This window comes from Punica granatum, chromosome 2, assembly GCF_007655135.1.
Source record: "Punica granatum isolate Tunisia-2019 chromosome 2, ASM765513v2, whole genome shotgun sequence".
NCBI lineage: Eukaryota > Viridiplantae > Streptophyta > Magnoliopsida > Myrtales > Lythraceae > Punica > Punica granatum.
This window is the reverse complement of record NC_045128.1, coordinates 33,683,229-33,700,080: the sequence shown is the minus strand read 5'-3', so window position 1 is coordinate 33,700,080 and position 16,852 is coordinate 33,683,229. Positions and strand designations below refer to the sequence as shown.

Here is a 16,852-nt window from a genome sequence, read left to right as displayed (position 1 = left end):
GTATCAAAGTGGGTTACGCTTTCGCGTGCCCACGTGGGCTCACACTATGCCGATCCAATATCGAGAGCAGCCAAAAGAGCGTCTCGTGTTAGTCCCCCCTCCCCTGAGTACGAAGATGAGCCCGACTCGAGGTCAGTTATTGAGGGATGGTGTTTAAGGGCACGTAACAACGTGTAGATAGAAATAGACCACATATTGCATGTGAGGGCAGGTGTTGGAAATTATAATCTCACATATGAAAAAAATAAAAGAATAACTATGAGTTTATATGAGGTTTGGATACCAACACTTATAAGCTTGAATTTTTAAGTGGAAATGGACCGAGCCCGTATAAGCCCAATAAAAAAATCAATAATTTCATTTTATGTTGCAACATGAAAAAGATTTAAAAAAAGTGACATACAGTGTTGTTTTTCCCTATTAATAACATTGAGAATACACTAAATAGTAAATAGAGTTATAAGAGATGAACGATATTACCGTTGTACCTTTTTTTGCATCCTGATATCCGGAATCCCAACTAATCCACTTCTAGCGGGGTTAGTCCAGAAAGAGTAAAACTCTCTAAATCATAAATTCTATTCGTTCACACTCGAGACCTTGCACGAGGACATCGAGCAACGAACCGTTTAAATCAATCCACGTTGGTATTGTAAACAAAAATGAAGCATAGGCCAAGGAAAATGGGAGCTTGGAGGAAGAAGCTGATACATTGAAGGCTGTTGTGGACAGGCAAATGTATCTTAATGTTGCAGATCTAGGAGGAAAGTTATGGTTTTTGCTGTGTGATCATCCTAACTGTCATATGTATATTTTCCTTTTTCCACAGGACCACATCATAGATTTGGTCAGGAAATTGGAAGCTTTATCCTCAACAGTTACCATCATATTTCCAAAAGAAAGGAAATATAATGCATAAAAAAATGATCATTACTCGTCCTTCTCTGTTGGCAGGATTGTACTATATTCTGATGGCTAGCTTCTACGTTCAGGTTGATCTGATCAAAGACAAGTGGAGAAATACAATGCGGTACTACTTGGGAAGCTAGTATCTCCAATTTGTCTTCGGTTATTGAACAACCTCAGAGGTTTGACAAAGGGAATGACAATCAAACCTCTGAAGAAAGAACACAGAGAAAGCACGCTCGTCAGGAGATCCCTTGACCACTCAATGTCTAAGGCACTGACAAATTCATGGCATAGCCGGTCACAACCCATGATCCCATCCTTGAGTAAATAATAGGTCTATTCAGTAACAGGGACAGAATGATTAGCCCTGTTTCGATTTCGTTGCCTGTGCTGTATTTGACGTTCGGGTCTCTATTAGATTCCTAGGGCCAGAATGGTATACTTAAGCATCACGGGCTCGAGGTGCCTCTGTAGAAAAGCATCTCCAGATACCCTGGCCCGGCCAAGTTCAACTTGGCTTCGGATTTTTCGGGCTGAGCCTGCGCATACGAGTGTGAGTTCCAGACATAAAGGTGAGAACTTTTAGTAAAACCTTTCTGCAGCCAAGTATAAATACAGAAAAATGAACCACCCTGTCTATGATTTTCCAAATTGAAATACACCGGGTTTCAATTTTTCTAGGCTAGGTGCTCTAACAAGCATCGAAGGTTATTCAAATAACATGCTATGTATAACAATCGATGGTTGTGACTGATCCATAAAAAAGACACGTCATAGGTAATTTTTTAAAAAAAAACTGACATCCGTGACGACTTGAATATCTGATAATCAAATGCGAAATCAGTTTTGTGCCAGCAGTTACCCAAAATGGAAAACATTGAGAACCAACAAACTGATACCGGTGCCCATATTATCATCCATTTCTATAAGTTAATACAAATTCCTCGGGCATCTTCATCCTTGGCTCGATCAATAAAAAAATCGTAGCCCCCGATGGTTGTTTTGTACTTTCACGTCCCTAACTAACTTCTCTAGTTCTCTCGACTTCCTAATCTCCAGATGATATCGAACAGAGCACATTCTAATCGCTGCTAAATACAATTTCATCTATATTTTGCTCCAATGAACAGAAGTCACAGGAGAGATTGCCCCAGCAATTGAGGAAACATTTCCCCCCGGAGCTGAAGGCCATAACACAAATCAGTAGGTCGAAGGGCATCGAATCTATGTATGTAATGCAGAGGCAGACAAATTGATCAGAAATATGGAAAGGGAAGATGGTAATCGGTTCTATCCGTTCCCTCTTCCACCGGAACTCTGCCCCTTAGAATCTGATGAAGTCGTTTGAGAATTATAGCTTGATCTCTTCTTCTTGTGGGTCTTCCACGTCAAGATCTGCCTGTTCCAGCCCATCACCTCCGTACTGTTGGAGTCTGGTTTCTCGATTTGTTCCAACTTCAATCTCTTAGGGGTTGGACCATAGGCATCTTCTTTACCCGTGTCTTCACTACCAATCGAGACATTCTTATGACCAACTCCACCCACCTCATTGCTCGTAGAAGGGACCGGATCTTTCCTCTTCCCCTTAACTGAGAACTTCAGTATCGCTCCTTTAACTTCACTTCTTGGTTCTGACATTGCACCATTGCTAACTCTTTCGCTGCCTTTCTTGCTCGCAGCCTTAGACTCCTCTTCTCCATTTTCATTCCCAGATTCTGATACCACATTCATGCTGCTTCCCAATTCATTATTCTCAGAGAGAGGGGCATCCCTTCTCTTTCCTTTCACCTTAAGCTTTGAGATGTCTTCCCCATTTTCTACTGCTTTCATCCACTGTAGATCACTCAGTGTATCAGCATAAACAACCTCTTTTCTTTTTCTTTTTCCAGTGATTCCACTGATATCGAAACCTTTGGACTTGGCTTCCTTTGAATCTGGTGCGGCCTAAGCCCATTCAAGCACTTCATGATCTTCCATAAGGCGGGCAATGTAGTTCTCGTTCTGCCTTCTCTCTTCATCCATCTTCTCGAAGAGCCAAAACTCTTGATCTGATCGGGCAGCAAGGCGATTGATTTCTCTTTCACTCGGGACATCAGTTCCCAGTGATCTCGTGCCCTTTCGCATTATCTCTTCTAACATCTCTCTTCTGTCCCGAGCTGCAAAAGACAGATTGGACATAAGAAAATGAGAAGACACCAAAGATAAATCGATACAGGCATAAAAGAAAGTACTAAAAGAAAGTACTAAAAGTAAGCACAAAGCAGAAAACAAACCTGTGGAAGTAGTATTAAAGAGTCCTGCTTGAATGACCTTGGCATCAATACCCATTTTCTGCTTTGCCCGCTCCAGTATTACCTCTTCAATTGACCCAATGCTAACCAACACAAAAACTGACTTCCTTCTTCTGCCCAATCCGGTGGGCCCAATCCTCTGCCTGCTGATCCATTTGAGGATTCCAATCACTATCGAAAATTATTACTGTGTCCGCTGTCTGCAAATTCAAACCTAGCCTGCCAGCACGAGTGCTCAGAAGAAACATGAAGTAAGGTGAATCGGGGGCATTGAACTGACTCAGCATGCGGCATCTTTCCTCGGTTTTCGTTGAACCATCACGTCTGAGATACTTGAAATCATGAAGTTGAAGATAAACTTCAAGAATGTCAATGAGACGGGTCATCTGGGAGAATAGAAGGACCCTGTGCCCAGCCCTGCGTAGCTTGGGGAGCAAGCGATCAAGCAGCTCAAACTTTCCTGTCGCTCTTACAATCTCATCCTTGCGCCACATGTTGTACTCTCCCACGAAGAGGTAAGGATGGTTACAGCACTTCCTGAGTTGCATGGACAAGTTCTGCAGGCTCTTTGATTTTCCAGATCCTGCAATTATGTCGAGTTAGCCAAAAAAGAACTTCCAGCAGGAACTTATCGACAATAACTTAGGGCATTTCTGTGCAAGGAAAAATATAACTGAAACCAGTTTTGTGATTTAACACATGCACTTCGAAAGTCGAGCTTCAGGACGCCGCCCGTCCATTTGCTGCATCTGACTCCCTTCCACGAACAGCAGTCATCTCCAACCCATGATGACAGGAGATTGGAGTTGTCGATGAGGCTGTGCTTGAATTCGAGAAGAGCTTCCCTCTCCCTCTTGATGCAAGTGGCATTTGTGAAAGCAACAACACTTGAAGCGCTCTCGAATTTCGCAAGGACCAAAAGCACGAATGACACGAAAATCATGGAGGCAGTACTGGATGAAGCCTCCATTGGGATATGCGATGAAAATCAAAGATGACAGTTTGTTTGATAATGAACTTCGTCTGAAATTGTCACATGATGACTTAAAATATCTGTAACACTTTTTCGTAGGCAAAAGTGCCATTGTTTGATATAGTACGTACCGTCCCCGACTTCAAGTTCACGGCATGAAGTCAATCATCACTAGCAGCCAAGAAGGACAGACTTCTTCTCGGGGGTCTAATAAAGTCTTCTTTCGATGATTCTTTTCTTCCAACTCCGTGTCTGTGGGTTAATTGGAAGTCTGTCCGTCTTAAACTTCCGGAAGCATGAACGTGATCGATCGAAGAGTAAAGTACGGGTGGTCCAGCCCTAAGGAACTGAAATCCACTCGATCGCGTACAGGTGGCAGTTGGTAGTGGTTGATTGTGAGGGTATTATTATAGTGTTAACAAGGGCAAGCTATTCATAAAATTTCAATTTTATATAAGATTATGTGTTTTTAATTATTGAAAATCATAATTTGTAATTAATGACTAAAAAAGAAAAATATTATACTAAAGAAGATAAAAATGTAATTTAATGATATATTTTTCAATTATAGGGGAGATTATGAAATAAATTTCTTAACAAGTAATAAAAGGACAATGATAGTCTCACATCGAGTATTGAATCTACAACCTCTTGATTACCAGGTGAGGGTATGCGCCAATTAACTATATGCTCTTTAATTAATTTAATAACATGTTAGTAATTGGTACATTTATTGATTTGAAATGTACCAAAAATACATTCACCCAAAAAAATCTTATATAATATGGTGATGGATGCAGTTAATAAATCATACAAAATATTATATACAGATATTACATCGTAGCTTAATGCATTAAAATTCTAAAATTAAAAGTCTGGAAAACTAAAATTTCAAAAAATCTTACAAATTTCACAAAATATTATACCAAAAATATTACAAATATTCTAAAAGTTATCTTGTGAATAACCAAAATTTATCAAAAATATTTATTTAACATTAAAAATTTTAAAAATTGTAATTATTAAATTATAAAAATTAAAAACCTTAAAAAATCTAGATTAATTTTTTTATAAAAACTTAAGGATAGAGAAAATTTCATCGATTAATCTGAGCCTACACACTGTTTGATTTGATGATAGATCAAAATCTTTTGTAGATTATATTAACTCAAAAATTTGATGACAAAAATTATTATTAATAATTTTTATCAGAGGCGGGCAAAGAGATTGATGGTGGCAGCAGCAAAGAGATTATTACGGACGTCTAATAAAAATTATTATTTTGTGTGATCTTTCAATGAGACATAACATAATAATGTTGATGGCCTAGAATAAATTGTTTGCAGGGCATTGTAAATGACCATATTGTGTAATAATCTTGTAATATATCTTTACTGACACTGATTGCCCTCGAGTCGAGATTACGGATATTGGAATGGTGACTTGCTTTGCTTCGTGACCAGATTCTTCAGAAAAAGGCAAAGTAGAACTCCTTCGTTCCCCTACTATAAGTGGGATATTTGGACCGCCGTGCTTGAAAGTTGAGATGCTTAAAGGATTAGCATAAATCCTGACAAGAGAAACAACCAATCGACCGGCTTATAATACTGACTGTGCATTCTACAAAATGAATGGACCCGACCTCCTTTGCCATCTGCTCCAAGCAACTATCGGTTCAATCGCCAGGTTTGGTTGTCTGCCTACTCCTATGTTAGGCATTCAAATTAAGTTCTTCGAAGCTGCAAGTAGCAATTAAGGATCCTATCCCCGAGGCAATGCGAGTGGCAGCATCTCTGGTGCCTGATGGCTCTGATACGGCTCCAAATCCCAAGCCTATGCCACGAGATCAGATTGGGAAAGATGTTAGTGCAACTGAGCCATTTGTGGATAAGAATGCTACTGATGCTGCTCCGTCAAGGTTGGGGAATTGTGAGGCTCAGCATTGTGGCCCTCCGATCGTCCTACATGGACTCAACCCGTTGGAAAAGAATAGCTCCAACCAAACGCGTCAGATAACTCCTTATGATGGTCAAATATTTACCTGACTCAAAACTAAATATCTTGCGTATCACTCAATTTTCATGGATGTTTTGCCGGTGTTTTATTTAGTATTGCGGCTTTAATTAAGTGTAATTATGTTATTGTATGGGAAGAGAAATGTCTTGTTCCTTTCATCTCAGTAGCCTAGCAGCACCAGTCCATTTTATCTTGGTGTTAGGTCCATAAGCAGCATCGGTCAATCTTTGCACGAGTTCTTTTGTATTGCTCTTTACTTGGGTAACCTATGGCATTATCGCATCTTCTGTTATCCTTTTGTTTACTGCGAAGTTGTTACCCAACTGTAATTCTCCCTTTCATGTCATCTTTAAAAATAAAATAACAAAGTTGTGTTCCGGGTATGTTTTTTAATCTGACTATTTTTATAGTGGGATGACTACCCTGAGGCAAAAGGATCGACCACAACATCATACCCCTAAGGGAATAGTTGTTTCCCCATTAAGGAAGGTTGAACACAAAAATGTTTCTAAACGTTGGCCTAGGAAGATGTGGAGCTTGAAGGAAGAAGATACTCTGAAGGCTGGTGTGGGCAGGTAAATGTATCTTAATGTTGCAGATCGAGGAGATAATTATCTTGCTTCCTGTGCGATCATCCTCCCTATCATATGTATATTTTCCTTTTTCATAACATAGGTTCGGTCAGGAAATTGGAAGCTTATCCTCAACACTTACTATCGTATTTTCGAAGAAAGAAAATATGATGCATGTGGAAAGGGTTGATACTCGTACTTCTCTGTTGGTTGGAATTGTACTGTATTATGATGACAAGCTTGTGTTCTGGTTGATCTGAAAGACAAAGTGGAGGAGTATGATGCAGTAATTACTTAAGAAGCTGGTATCTTTGGTTAATGAAGCACCTCGGAGGTTTGATGAAGGAAAGCACAATCAAACCTCTGAAGAAAGAATCCAGAGAAAGCGCACTCATCAGAAGCTCATCTGACCACTCAATGTCCAAGGCACTAACAAATTCATGGTGTGGCTGATCACAACCCATGGTCGAGGCTCTTTCTGCAACTGAGATATATACAAAAGCTGAGAAAGAGAGGACTGCCCAAGCCTTGGCTATTGGGCACTGCGTCTTTGTTATGTAGTCATTCGTCATCTGTTCTTTTAAGTAACCAGAAATTGCTTCTCATACAAAGTTCTTGGCTTAACTGATTACAAAAGATGACAACTGCAGCGACTTGACGGCTGATTAACAAAAATACAAAGAACATAAAAGCTTTTTTGTTGATGAAACCCAAGAGAAGCCCTCACTTGCTCCCTTATACAGAAGATCCTAGACATTATATCATGATGATTAGCCCACAGTGCAATTGCCGGAGTCTTCCTAGATGAACCGTCTCTTCACTTTGGACTTCATTTTATTGCTGAATATCGGACATGAGATGTCAATAGTGAGCACCTTTCAGGGGACTGAAAATATCTTAAGCTCTTAGTGCTCCCATGTAAAGAAGAAAACATGTCTACGGTTACAATTGTCTTTATGCCCAAAGGCCCCTGGGATCAGTTGAGACTCTGAGATAATGGACAATGCAAGCTTTTAAAATGATGAAATTCCAATCTTAATGCACATTACCCAGATCTACATCATGAATAATTAACTATGGATGCTTTTAATATATGGTCAAGCATCTGCAATAACTCATAAACTAAGTATCAGTGCGAGTCTTAAACTTAGTCTTAAACCAAACATATAATGCAATAATAGCTTGGTTTTAGACCACGGGGGCTTCACTGTGATTTTTCCGGAATTGATAATATTTCAAACTTCAAACAGGAAGGACTTCAAACTTTATAGTTGAGCTAAACTAAGAAGCCATGAGGGTGACATTTTAAAGGTTTATTGAAGCAGAAAAAGCCCCCAATGAGAAAGCCATCAATAAGAAAAGTTTATAACCAGCAAACGGAAAAGGATTTAAAAAAAAAAAAAAGCAGTGCCTGGAGGTACCTTTGCAATAGCTATCGTTGCAAGTGCTTCTCATTGTTGGATCTTGTCAGTTGTCACCTGCAACATGCACCGAGGGGCCGGTATAAGAACATAACTGCTAAGGATTTGGGAATGGGGTGGAGGGAGTGATGGAGAGGCAAAGACTCACCTGATTGGGTTCATTTTGCATTTTCGGGAAACTTTTTGCAGCTTAATCTCTACCATCACAAGCAATTCGGTGATAATTTTGTCCGACCAAAGAAAGAAGGATCGCCTCCAAGAATGCTTGAAGTATAATGAGCAACAAACTCCCAAGAATCCCGTGGCAAAGCCTGGTGCCATGCCTGAATATAACCAACGGGCATAGGACTCGTCTTTACCAGCAGAATCATCACCATGGTGTTTGTGAATATCGTCAGATTGACCATGATCTCCTGAGCAATTCTTTGAAAGTGGAGGCCCGCATAGCGCATCATTCCCGAGATATGATTCATTTGTAAATGTACTCAGATGGGCACTAGAGGGAATGGGACCAGACAATTGATTAAACGACAGGTTCAGGTAACCCAGGGAGTCTAATTCGGATAAGCTCTGTGGTATGGGGCCTGAGAGTTGGTTGATGGACAAATCAAGGGACTCCAGCTTCTTCAGATTGGCAATCTTTGGAGGGATTCCTCCCCATAGATCATTCTGTGACAGGTTCAGATTTTCAAGGTTGCAGAGCCGTGTCAACCCAGCCGGAATATCTCCGTTTAATCTGTTATTTGAAAGGTCAATGGAGAATAGATACCGGAGTGCACTGGTGTATACTCGGGTTATGCTCTTCATTTGGACCTCAACTCCAAACCAATAAGGGTCGTCCACGCTAGAGTTTGGGTCGGACAAGGTGGTTAAGTAGCCAAAGCAAAGGGGGATGCTTCCAGAGAGGTTGTTGTGCGCAAGGTTTAAAACTCGAAGGTCTCCAAGTTTGCATATGCTCATAGGAATCTCCCCATAGAAGGAATTAAACTCAAGATTCAACACCCTTGGCTGAACCATGCGACCAATCCAAGAGGGGATTCGACCAGCCAATTTATTTCGACCCAGATCAAGTATCTCAAGATTAGTCATAGTGCTTAAACATTTGGGGATACTCCCACTGAAGGCATTGCCTTGTAGCCCCAGAAAGGACAGCTCTGTTATAGAGCATAAGGATGTTGCAACCTGGCCACTGAACAGGTTATTCCCCAAGTTTATTGCTTGCAGTTGACCTAAACGTTTCCAACACTCTGGGAGTGTCCCGAACAGTTTGTTATTTGAGAGGTCAAAGCCTTTTAAGGACTTCATATTGCACAAAGAAATTTCTCCACTCAACTCATTGCTAGACAGATACAGGGTCTCGATGTTAAAAGAGATGTTGTAAAACCAATCAGGGATGATACCTGATATGCTTGCATTGGACAAATCCAAGACGCGAATGTTCCTTTGTGCTCGAAGCCATGTGGGAAATTGAGGCCCAACTTTGCAGTTTGACATGCGAATAGTACTAGCTTGAAATGGAGCAACCACTTTTGGGTTAATCTTGACCGCCAACTCATTTGACGAAATGTCCAACGCAGTCAAGCTCGTGAGATTAGCCAAGTGAAGTTCGGTCACCACTCCTTTCAAGAGATTGTTGGACAAGTCTAATTCAACTAGATTCGACATCTGTCCGATGCTTTCTAGGATTCTACCCGTCAATTTGTTGTACCCGAGATACAAGTGCTTCAAAGAGGATAGCTGAGGCAGAGACTCTGGAATTGGACCCTCAATTGAGTTTCCCGAAAGGGCAATATACTCTAGGTTCGACATTTGGCCGATGCTTTTTGGGATTCTACCCGTCAATTTGTTGTTCCCGAGATCCAAGGACTTCAAAGAGGATAGCTGAGGTAGAGACACTGGAATTGGACCCTCAATTGAGTTTCCCAAAAGTTCAATAAATTCTAGGTTCGACATTTGGCCGATGCTTGTTGGGATTATACCGGTCAATTTGTTGTACCCGAGATACAAGTGCCTTAAAGAGGATAGCAGAGGCAGAGACACTGGAATTGGACCCTCGATTGAGTTTCTCGAAAGGTCAATATACTCTAGGATCGATAGCTGGCCGATGCTTTCTGGGATTCTACCCGTCAATTTGTTGAACCCGAGATACAAGTACTTCAAAGAGGATAGCTGAGGCAGAGACACTGGAATTGGACCCTCGACTGAGTTTCTCGAAAGGTCAATATACTCTAAATTCTTGAAGTACCCAATTTCATCCCCCAAACGACTGATTTTATTCTCCGCGAGATCTAAATATCTCAACGTATTCTGGAGGCAGCTGAAAGGATTGCCTAATGCAGCAGAAATATCTCCAGTCAAGCCGTTACCTGCCAATTTCAACGCAAACAGGTGGCAGAGATTGCTGAGATTCTTCGGCAGCTCACCTCTCATGGAATTATATTCAAGACCAAGGAAGGCGAGCTGTTTGTTATTATTGATGATCTCAGTGGGAAAGGAGACGGCTCCTTCAATACTAAAGGAGATGGCTCCTCCAGCAAAACTAGAGGAGAGATCGAGGTGTGTGATGGAGCTTAAATTGAGCAACCAATTAGGGATGACGGAGCCTATGCCTAAATTATTACCACTCAGATCAAGGAACTCGAGAGAGGTGAAATTCACTTGCAAGGCTGCTGGGTCAACCTTTGGAAGGTAACAGCGAGCTAATCCCAAGAATTGAAGAGAAGAAAGCATGGACATTGACTGCAACCAGCCTTGGGCATTCCTAACGGAGATGCCAGACAAGTCGAGGTGTTTCAAGGAAGGAAGACCTGATAACCATTCAAGGTTATTGACTGTTGGAAAACCACTGAAATGTTGAACAAAATCACCTATGATTTGAAAGCTGTTGAGATCAGCAGCTGAAAGGATTGCCTAATGCAGCAGAAATATCTCCAGTCAAGTCGTTACCTGCCAATGTCAACGCAAACAGGTGGCAGAGATTGCTGAGATTCTTCGGCAGCTCACCTCTCATGGAATTATATCCGAGATCAAGGAAGGCGAGCTGTTTGTTATTATTGATGATCTCAGTGGGAAAGGAGACGGCTCCTTCAGTGGGAAAGGAGACGGCTACTTCAGCAAAACTAGAGGAGAGATCGAGGTGTCTGATGGAGCTTAAATTGAGCAACCAATTAGGAATGACGGAGCCTAAATTATTATAACTCAGATCAAGAAACTCCAGTGAAGTACTGAAATTCACTTGCAAGGCTGCTGGGTCAACCTTTGGAAGAGAACAGAATGCTAATCCCAAGAATTGAAGAGAAGAAAGCATGGACATTGACTGCAACCAGCCTTGGGCATTCCTAACGGAGATGCCAGACAAGTCGAGGTGTTTCAAGGAAGGAAGACCTGATAACCATTCAAGGTTATTAACTGTTGCATAACCCCTTAAATATTGAATATTGAGATCAAGATACTGCAGATTGGAGAGGTTCCCGAGGTGAAGGGGAATGTCACCAAAGGCGAAGCATGCATTGGAGAGGTTAAGATACACCAAATTAGAGAGTGAGCCTAGGAACTCTGGAATTTTTGTGTATGAATAGTTGTTCCAGCTCAGGTCGAGGTAATTCAAATGCTGCAGCTCCATTAGAGAAGGATGTATGTGACCTGTCAAACTGCAGTTCCCCTGCTCCAATACTGGTTTGAGCGGTTCATCATCGAAGTAGAAGGACACAACACATGGACTTCGAAGGTCGAGCTTCAGGACACGGCCCGTCCGTTTGCTGCATCTGACTCCCTTCCACGAACAGCAGTCATCTCCAACCCATGATGACAGGAGATTGGAGTTGTCGATGAGGCCTCGCTTAAATTCGAGAAGAGCTTCCCTCTCCCTCTCGATGCAAGTGGCATTTGTGAAAGTAGCAGCACATGAAGTGCGCGCAAATGTTGAAAAGACAAGAAGCGCAAATGACAAGAAAATCATAGAGGCAGTACTGGATGAAGCCGCCATTGGGATAATGTTATGAGCCAACCGCATCAGGAAATATATATATATATATATATATATATATATATGCCCATATTCAGCGACGACTTTGTTCGATATTTACTTTGCATGAAACTGTGGCATCACAAGTTAGATTACCACTACAGGTGAAACTTCATAGAAGGAACCTTCTAATGTTACAGCATTAGGTCAATCGCTAGCATCCAAGAAGGAAAGACTTCTTAAGGTCTAGTCTTCTTTATGTTGTGTTGCAGAGAATGTCTTCACATCGATCCCTTTTCTTCTTTTTGACGATTCTCCCCAAACTCCGTGTCTTGTGGGGTGGAAGGAATTGTGAACCCCACAAATCAACCTTATTAGGCATGGAGTTTGTACAATGCACGGTCTAGAATATGATCAACTTTTCCTTTTTGTTAATTCTATTCTATATAAGATCGAGTGTTTTAAATTGTAATTTATATAATTTATAATAATATATTGTTAGATATATGACTAATAGCAACTGACTTGAAAGAAAAAAAAAACTATATTAAAGAAGATAAGAAAAAACAGTAATTTAATATGTTAGTAATTGATGCACTTATCGGATTTGAAATGAACAAAAATTACCATATGTAATAAACTTACTTTCACTTTTTCTTCTGTTAGATTTTCTAACGATGACACTGGTCACAATCAGAGTATTATTTCGGATATATAATATGGTTATATATGCAGTTAACAAATCATACAAAATATTTATATACGGATGTTAAATCTTAGCATAGTGTATTAAAATTTAAAATTAAATGTTTGAAAAATTAAAATTCAAAACAGGCTTCCAAATTTTACAAAATATATACTAAAAATATTATAGAATATATAAAAAATTATTTTGCGAATAACCATATTTCATCAGAATTATTTATTTTAAGATTAAAATTCATAACTGTCAAAATAAAAACATTTAGATTTATTCATAAAAATTAAAAAAAATGGAGAAAATTTCACTGAGTAATCTGAGCATACAAATTATTTGATTTAAAAGAAAACCAGAAAGGTACCCACGCTACGAGCCGTGTTTATTAAACATTTTTTGTGATCACTTCAAATATATACAATAAATGTAATAGCCTTATTTATTCATAAAAAAATGTTATAGAATTACTAATTAAAAATTTTCAATTAATGAAATTAATAAAGAAATTTTTTTTAAAAAAAAGAAATAAATGCATTAGCGAGATGAAGGAAAAGAGAGAGGGAACGTGAATGAGGGAGGAGAGAGAGGCCAGAGGAATGGGAGAAAATTAAGGGAGAGTTAACAATTGGTAGTTGAAAAAAGTCTGAAATTTCTCATTTACCCAAAACTTTCTACTAATATAACGGTTATTAATTTCGTAATTTTATTTTTGCTGGATAATTCTTGGAGAAGGAAAGTTGAACAACTTAACTTCCTTCTCACATATACAATAATTAGATGATGACTTGCGCGTACTGTGCTATAATTTAAAAACAAATTTATGAAAATCTCATTTATATGCTAACTTTTGGTATTAATTTTGCCATTTGATATACATACTCGATTATTTTCTATTTTCTTAGCTTCAGTTACATCCATCCAAGGATCCTTTATTTTTAAAAATAGTAATAATAAAACTATTATTAAAACCTTTTTATAGATATAAAAGGCCACGGTTGATTTGATTTGGAGAGGGAAGAGAAAGAGAGAGGAAAGGGTGAAAGAGGGAGAGAAAAGTGGAGAAAATGGGTAGTTATCTTATGGAAGTTACAATCATGCCCTCAATCTAATGGTAATTAAAAAATTAGAACATAAACTTCAAGGGTAAAAATGAAAGTTGAAAGTTAGACAAAGGGGTTCCTTCTCCTTTTTCAAGTAGTATAGATAATAGATAGATAAGTCAAAATCTTTTGCAGATCAATCCAAAAAATTAACGACCGGTCCAAAAAATATGAAAAGACATAGTGAAGACATCTTGTATAAAAAATCGAATCAATATATTCAGAAAATTATCGCATCTCATGAGTCTTATATTTTTTTAAACTTTAAAATTACCAAATAATTAAAAATTAAAAATTTGAAAAATTAGAAAATTCCTAATGGTCATCTTGAGCATTCTGTGGCCATTTAATCGCACTAACCATATCTTTGCTTTCACATATATATATATTAGTCGTAGAACTCATGCATTACATGAGATAAAACTACAATAATTATTCTACCAAAAAAAATTACAAGAATTATGTAAATTGCTGCTGGAATTTTCCAACGGATATGTTCCATTGGTAATTTTGGACGGTATTTCCAACAGGTCCTTTACTGTTTTTCTCAATTTTATTATATATCATATGCATTAAATTGATATAAATCATAATTTTCAATAAAAATATTATATATATATAACAAAATTGATGTTAATCAAATTTCACTAATAAAATAAGTAAAAAACTATACTGAAGATCGCATGTGCAACCATATATTCAAAAGTATTTTATCTCAAATAAAAATTCAAGATTATAAAATATTATGCAAACAACAAAATCTTCTTAAAATGGTTCAAAAGTATTTTGTTATAATCTTTCCAAAAAATATTCATTCAATTTTATAAATTCAAAAAATGCTAAAAAAATTTTATTAAAGATCGTCCGGGCAACCTTATATTATCAGAAGTAATATTTATATTAATATACTTTTTACGATCATAAAAGAGTCCCATGTGCGACCATATATTCTGAAGAAATAGAAATATATATTTATTTTAATATATCTATACTACATATAAAAGTATGATAGGTTTTTTCAATTTTTATTATTCTAAAAATGCCCATATACCCTCGTAACTTTTCCTTCCACCTTTTTGGCTCGTGACTTTTGATCGCATATATTCATCATATATATATATATATATATACCGACTCAATTCATTGCTCATTTTCGAAGGACGCAACACATGGACTTCGAAGGTCGAGCTTGAGGACGCGGCCTGTCCGTTTGCTGCATCTGATTCCCTTCCACAAACACATAATGACAGGAGATTGGAGTCTAGTAGTCTTTATGTTAATTAGTTGGTACATATGCATCTGTTCCAATAAGTCTTTGCCAGCCATCCCACGTCAATCCTTTATTCTTCTTTTGATGATTCTCACCAACCTCTGCTAAACTTGAAGAAGCACTGCATAACGTTCGAATTGAAAGAAAGAAAAATTTGGAGGACTGAGTAACTGTAGAATTGTTCACGACCTAAAATCAATTTTGTCCAAGCAAACATAAAATGCGAGCCGGTCATGCTACTGCGTGTGCAACTTTTTGGGCTCTCGATCAGTTATTGTTGATTATGATGCCTTGCCGATCTGGATACATAGAGCCTGACAGGAAGTTGCTAATTGAATCAAAAGATTATGTATAAAAAAAATTAAAAAAAATCCAGTCATGGCAAGATTATTTTTGTGGCTTTAATATAGTCACGGTTCATATGGCGTTACATATTTTCTTCTATAGACATGTGAAATTGAAGGACACAAAAATTCTACAAAAGTTTATCCGTGATTAAAAAACAAAGCAAAAACTTGAAAAACTCATATTCATGAGTCTAATTATAGGAGTATTGAAATGAACCCCGTACATGTGCGCGGAAAGTTGAAGAACTGTGATGGTAACAATATTTTTCAGAAGCGGATTGGTCACAATTTATTGTGGTACCTTCACTATATAATATACCATACATAATATAATATAAATAATAAATCATAACTATAGCTATAAATAAAATGATATGATTTGCTTTTTGAAAAGTAAATGTATGACACATTATATTTATGAAAATGTCATCTAAGTTTTTTAAAAGCAAATTACATAATTTGTTTTATCTATATCTTCTCATAAAATACTTATAATTAAAAAAATCAAAAATAAATAAGAAGTCCCATAAATCTATATCTATATGATTAAAATTTTAGAAAAATTTAAGAAAAGCTTAAAAACTCGAGAAAATAATAACCGGTCCCATAAATCTATATTTATATCTTTTAAAAATAAAATTTTAATAATAAAGGAAGTTAAAAAATTGAGAAAATAAGGAATTGTCCCACAAATCTATATCTACATATTTAATAAAAACTAAAATTTCTTTTTTAAAAAAATCAAAAAAAAATTGAGAAAATTCAATTTAGAAATGGAGTGCTCTTAACCAATCAGATCGGGCCCATTATGTTCTTGCTTTCAAATATATACAAATAGATGTTTTTTTTCAGAAAATAACGAATTGTCCCACAAATCTATATCTATATATTTTTTAAAAAATTAAAATTTATTTTTTAAAAAAAAATTGAGAAAATTATATTTAGAAATGGAGTGCTCTTAACCAATCAGATTGGGCCCATTATGTTCTTGCTTTCATATATATACAGATAGATGTTTTTTTTTTCAAAAAATAAAGAATTGTCCCACAAATCTATATCTATATATTTTTTAAAAAAATAAAAATTTATTTTTTAAAAAAATAAAAATTGAGAAAATTCTATTTAGAAATGGAGCACTCTTAACCAATCAGATTGGGCCCGATATGTTCTTGCTTTCATATATATACATATAGATGTATATTATACATATTAGGCATGGAGCTTGTATAATGCATAGTGTAAAACATGATCAACTTTTTCCCTTTTTTTAATTTTATTCTATATAAGATTAA

At 37.4% G+C, this 16,852-nt stretch overlaps 2 protein-coding genes across 5 annotated transcripts; both read right to left on the bottom strand.

Moving 5' to 3' along the window:
* Positions 1-1,711: 1,711 nt before the first annotated feature.
* On the bottom strand, positions 1,712-4,248 carry LOC116197145 (probable ATP-dependent DNA helicase CHR12). 2 transcript variants are annotated; one of them, XM_031527190.1, is made up of 3 exons: positions 3,875-4,248; positions 3,183-3,783; positions 1,712-3,065 (listed from the first exon to the last, which is right to left on the bottom strand). In XM_031527190.1, the coding sequence occupies exon 3, from the start codon at positions 2,737-2,739 to the stop codon at positions 2,200-2,202; it is 540 nt and encodes a 179-aa protein (XP_031383050.1). In that variant the 5' UTR covers positions 2,740-3,065; positions 3,183-3,783; positions 3,875-4,248; the 3' UTR covers positions 1,712-2,199. The 2 variants fall into 2 exon arrangements, with proteins under 2 accessions (XP_031383050.1, XP_031383051.1); XM_031527191.1 differs by having other exon boundaries at positions 3,881-4,248.
* A 3,086-nt stretch (positions 4,249-7,334) lies between these two features.
* On the bottom strand, positions 7,335-10,949 carry LOC116197143 (receptor-like protein EIX1). Of its 3 annotated transcripts, none has more exons than XM_031527183.1 (3): positions 8,331-10,949; positions 8,173-8,239; positions 7,335-7,601 (listed from the first exon to the last, which is right to left on the bottom strand). In XM_031527183.1, the coding sequence occupies exons 1-2, from the start codon at positions 10,916-10,918 to the stop codon at positions 8,236-8,238; spliced, it is 2,592 nt and encodes an 863-aa protein (XP_031383043.1). In that variant the 5' UTR covers positions 10,919-10,949; the 3' UTR covers positions 7,335-7,601; positions 8,173-8,235. The 3 variants fall into 3 exon arrangements, with proteins under 3 accessions (XP_031383043.1, XP_031383042.1, XP_031383044.1); XM_031527182.1 differs by having other exon boundaries at positions 7,335-7,749; positions 8,183-8,239; XM_031527184.1 differs by having other exon boundaries at positions 8,183-8,239.
* Positions 10,950-16,852: the final 5,903 nt, after the last annotated feature.

What these genes read in the sequence shown, in the direction of transcription:
- LOC116197145 (XM_031527190.1), bottom strand. Translation starts at nt 2,739, where the DNA reads ATGAAAGCAGTAGAAAATGGGGAAGACATCTCAAAGCTTAAGGTGAAA.
- LOC116197143 (XM_031527183.1), bottom strand. Translation starts at nt 10,918, where the DNA reads ATGTCCATGCTTTCTTCTCTTCAATTCTTGGGATTAGCTCGCTGTTAC.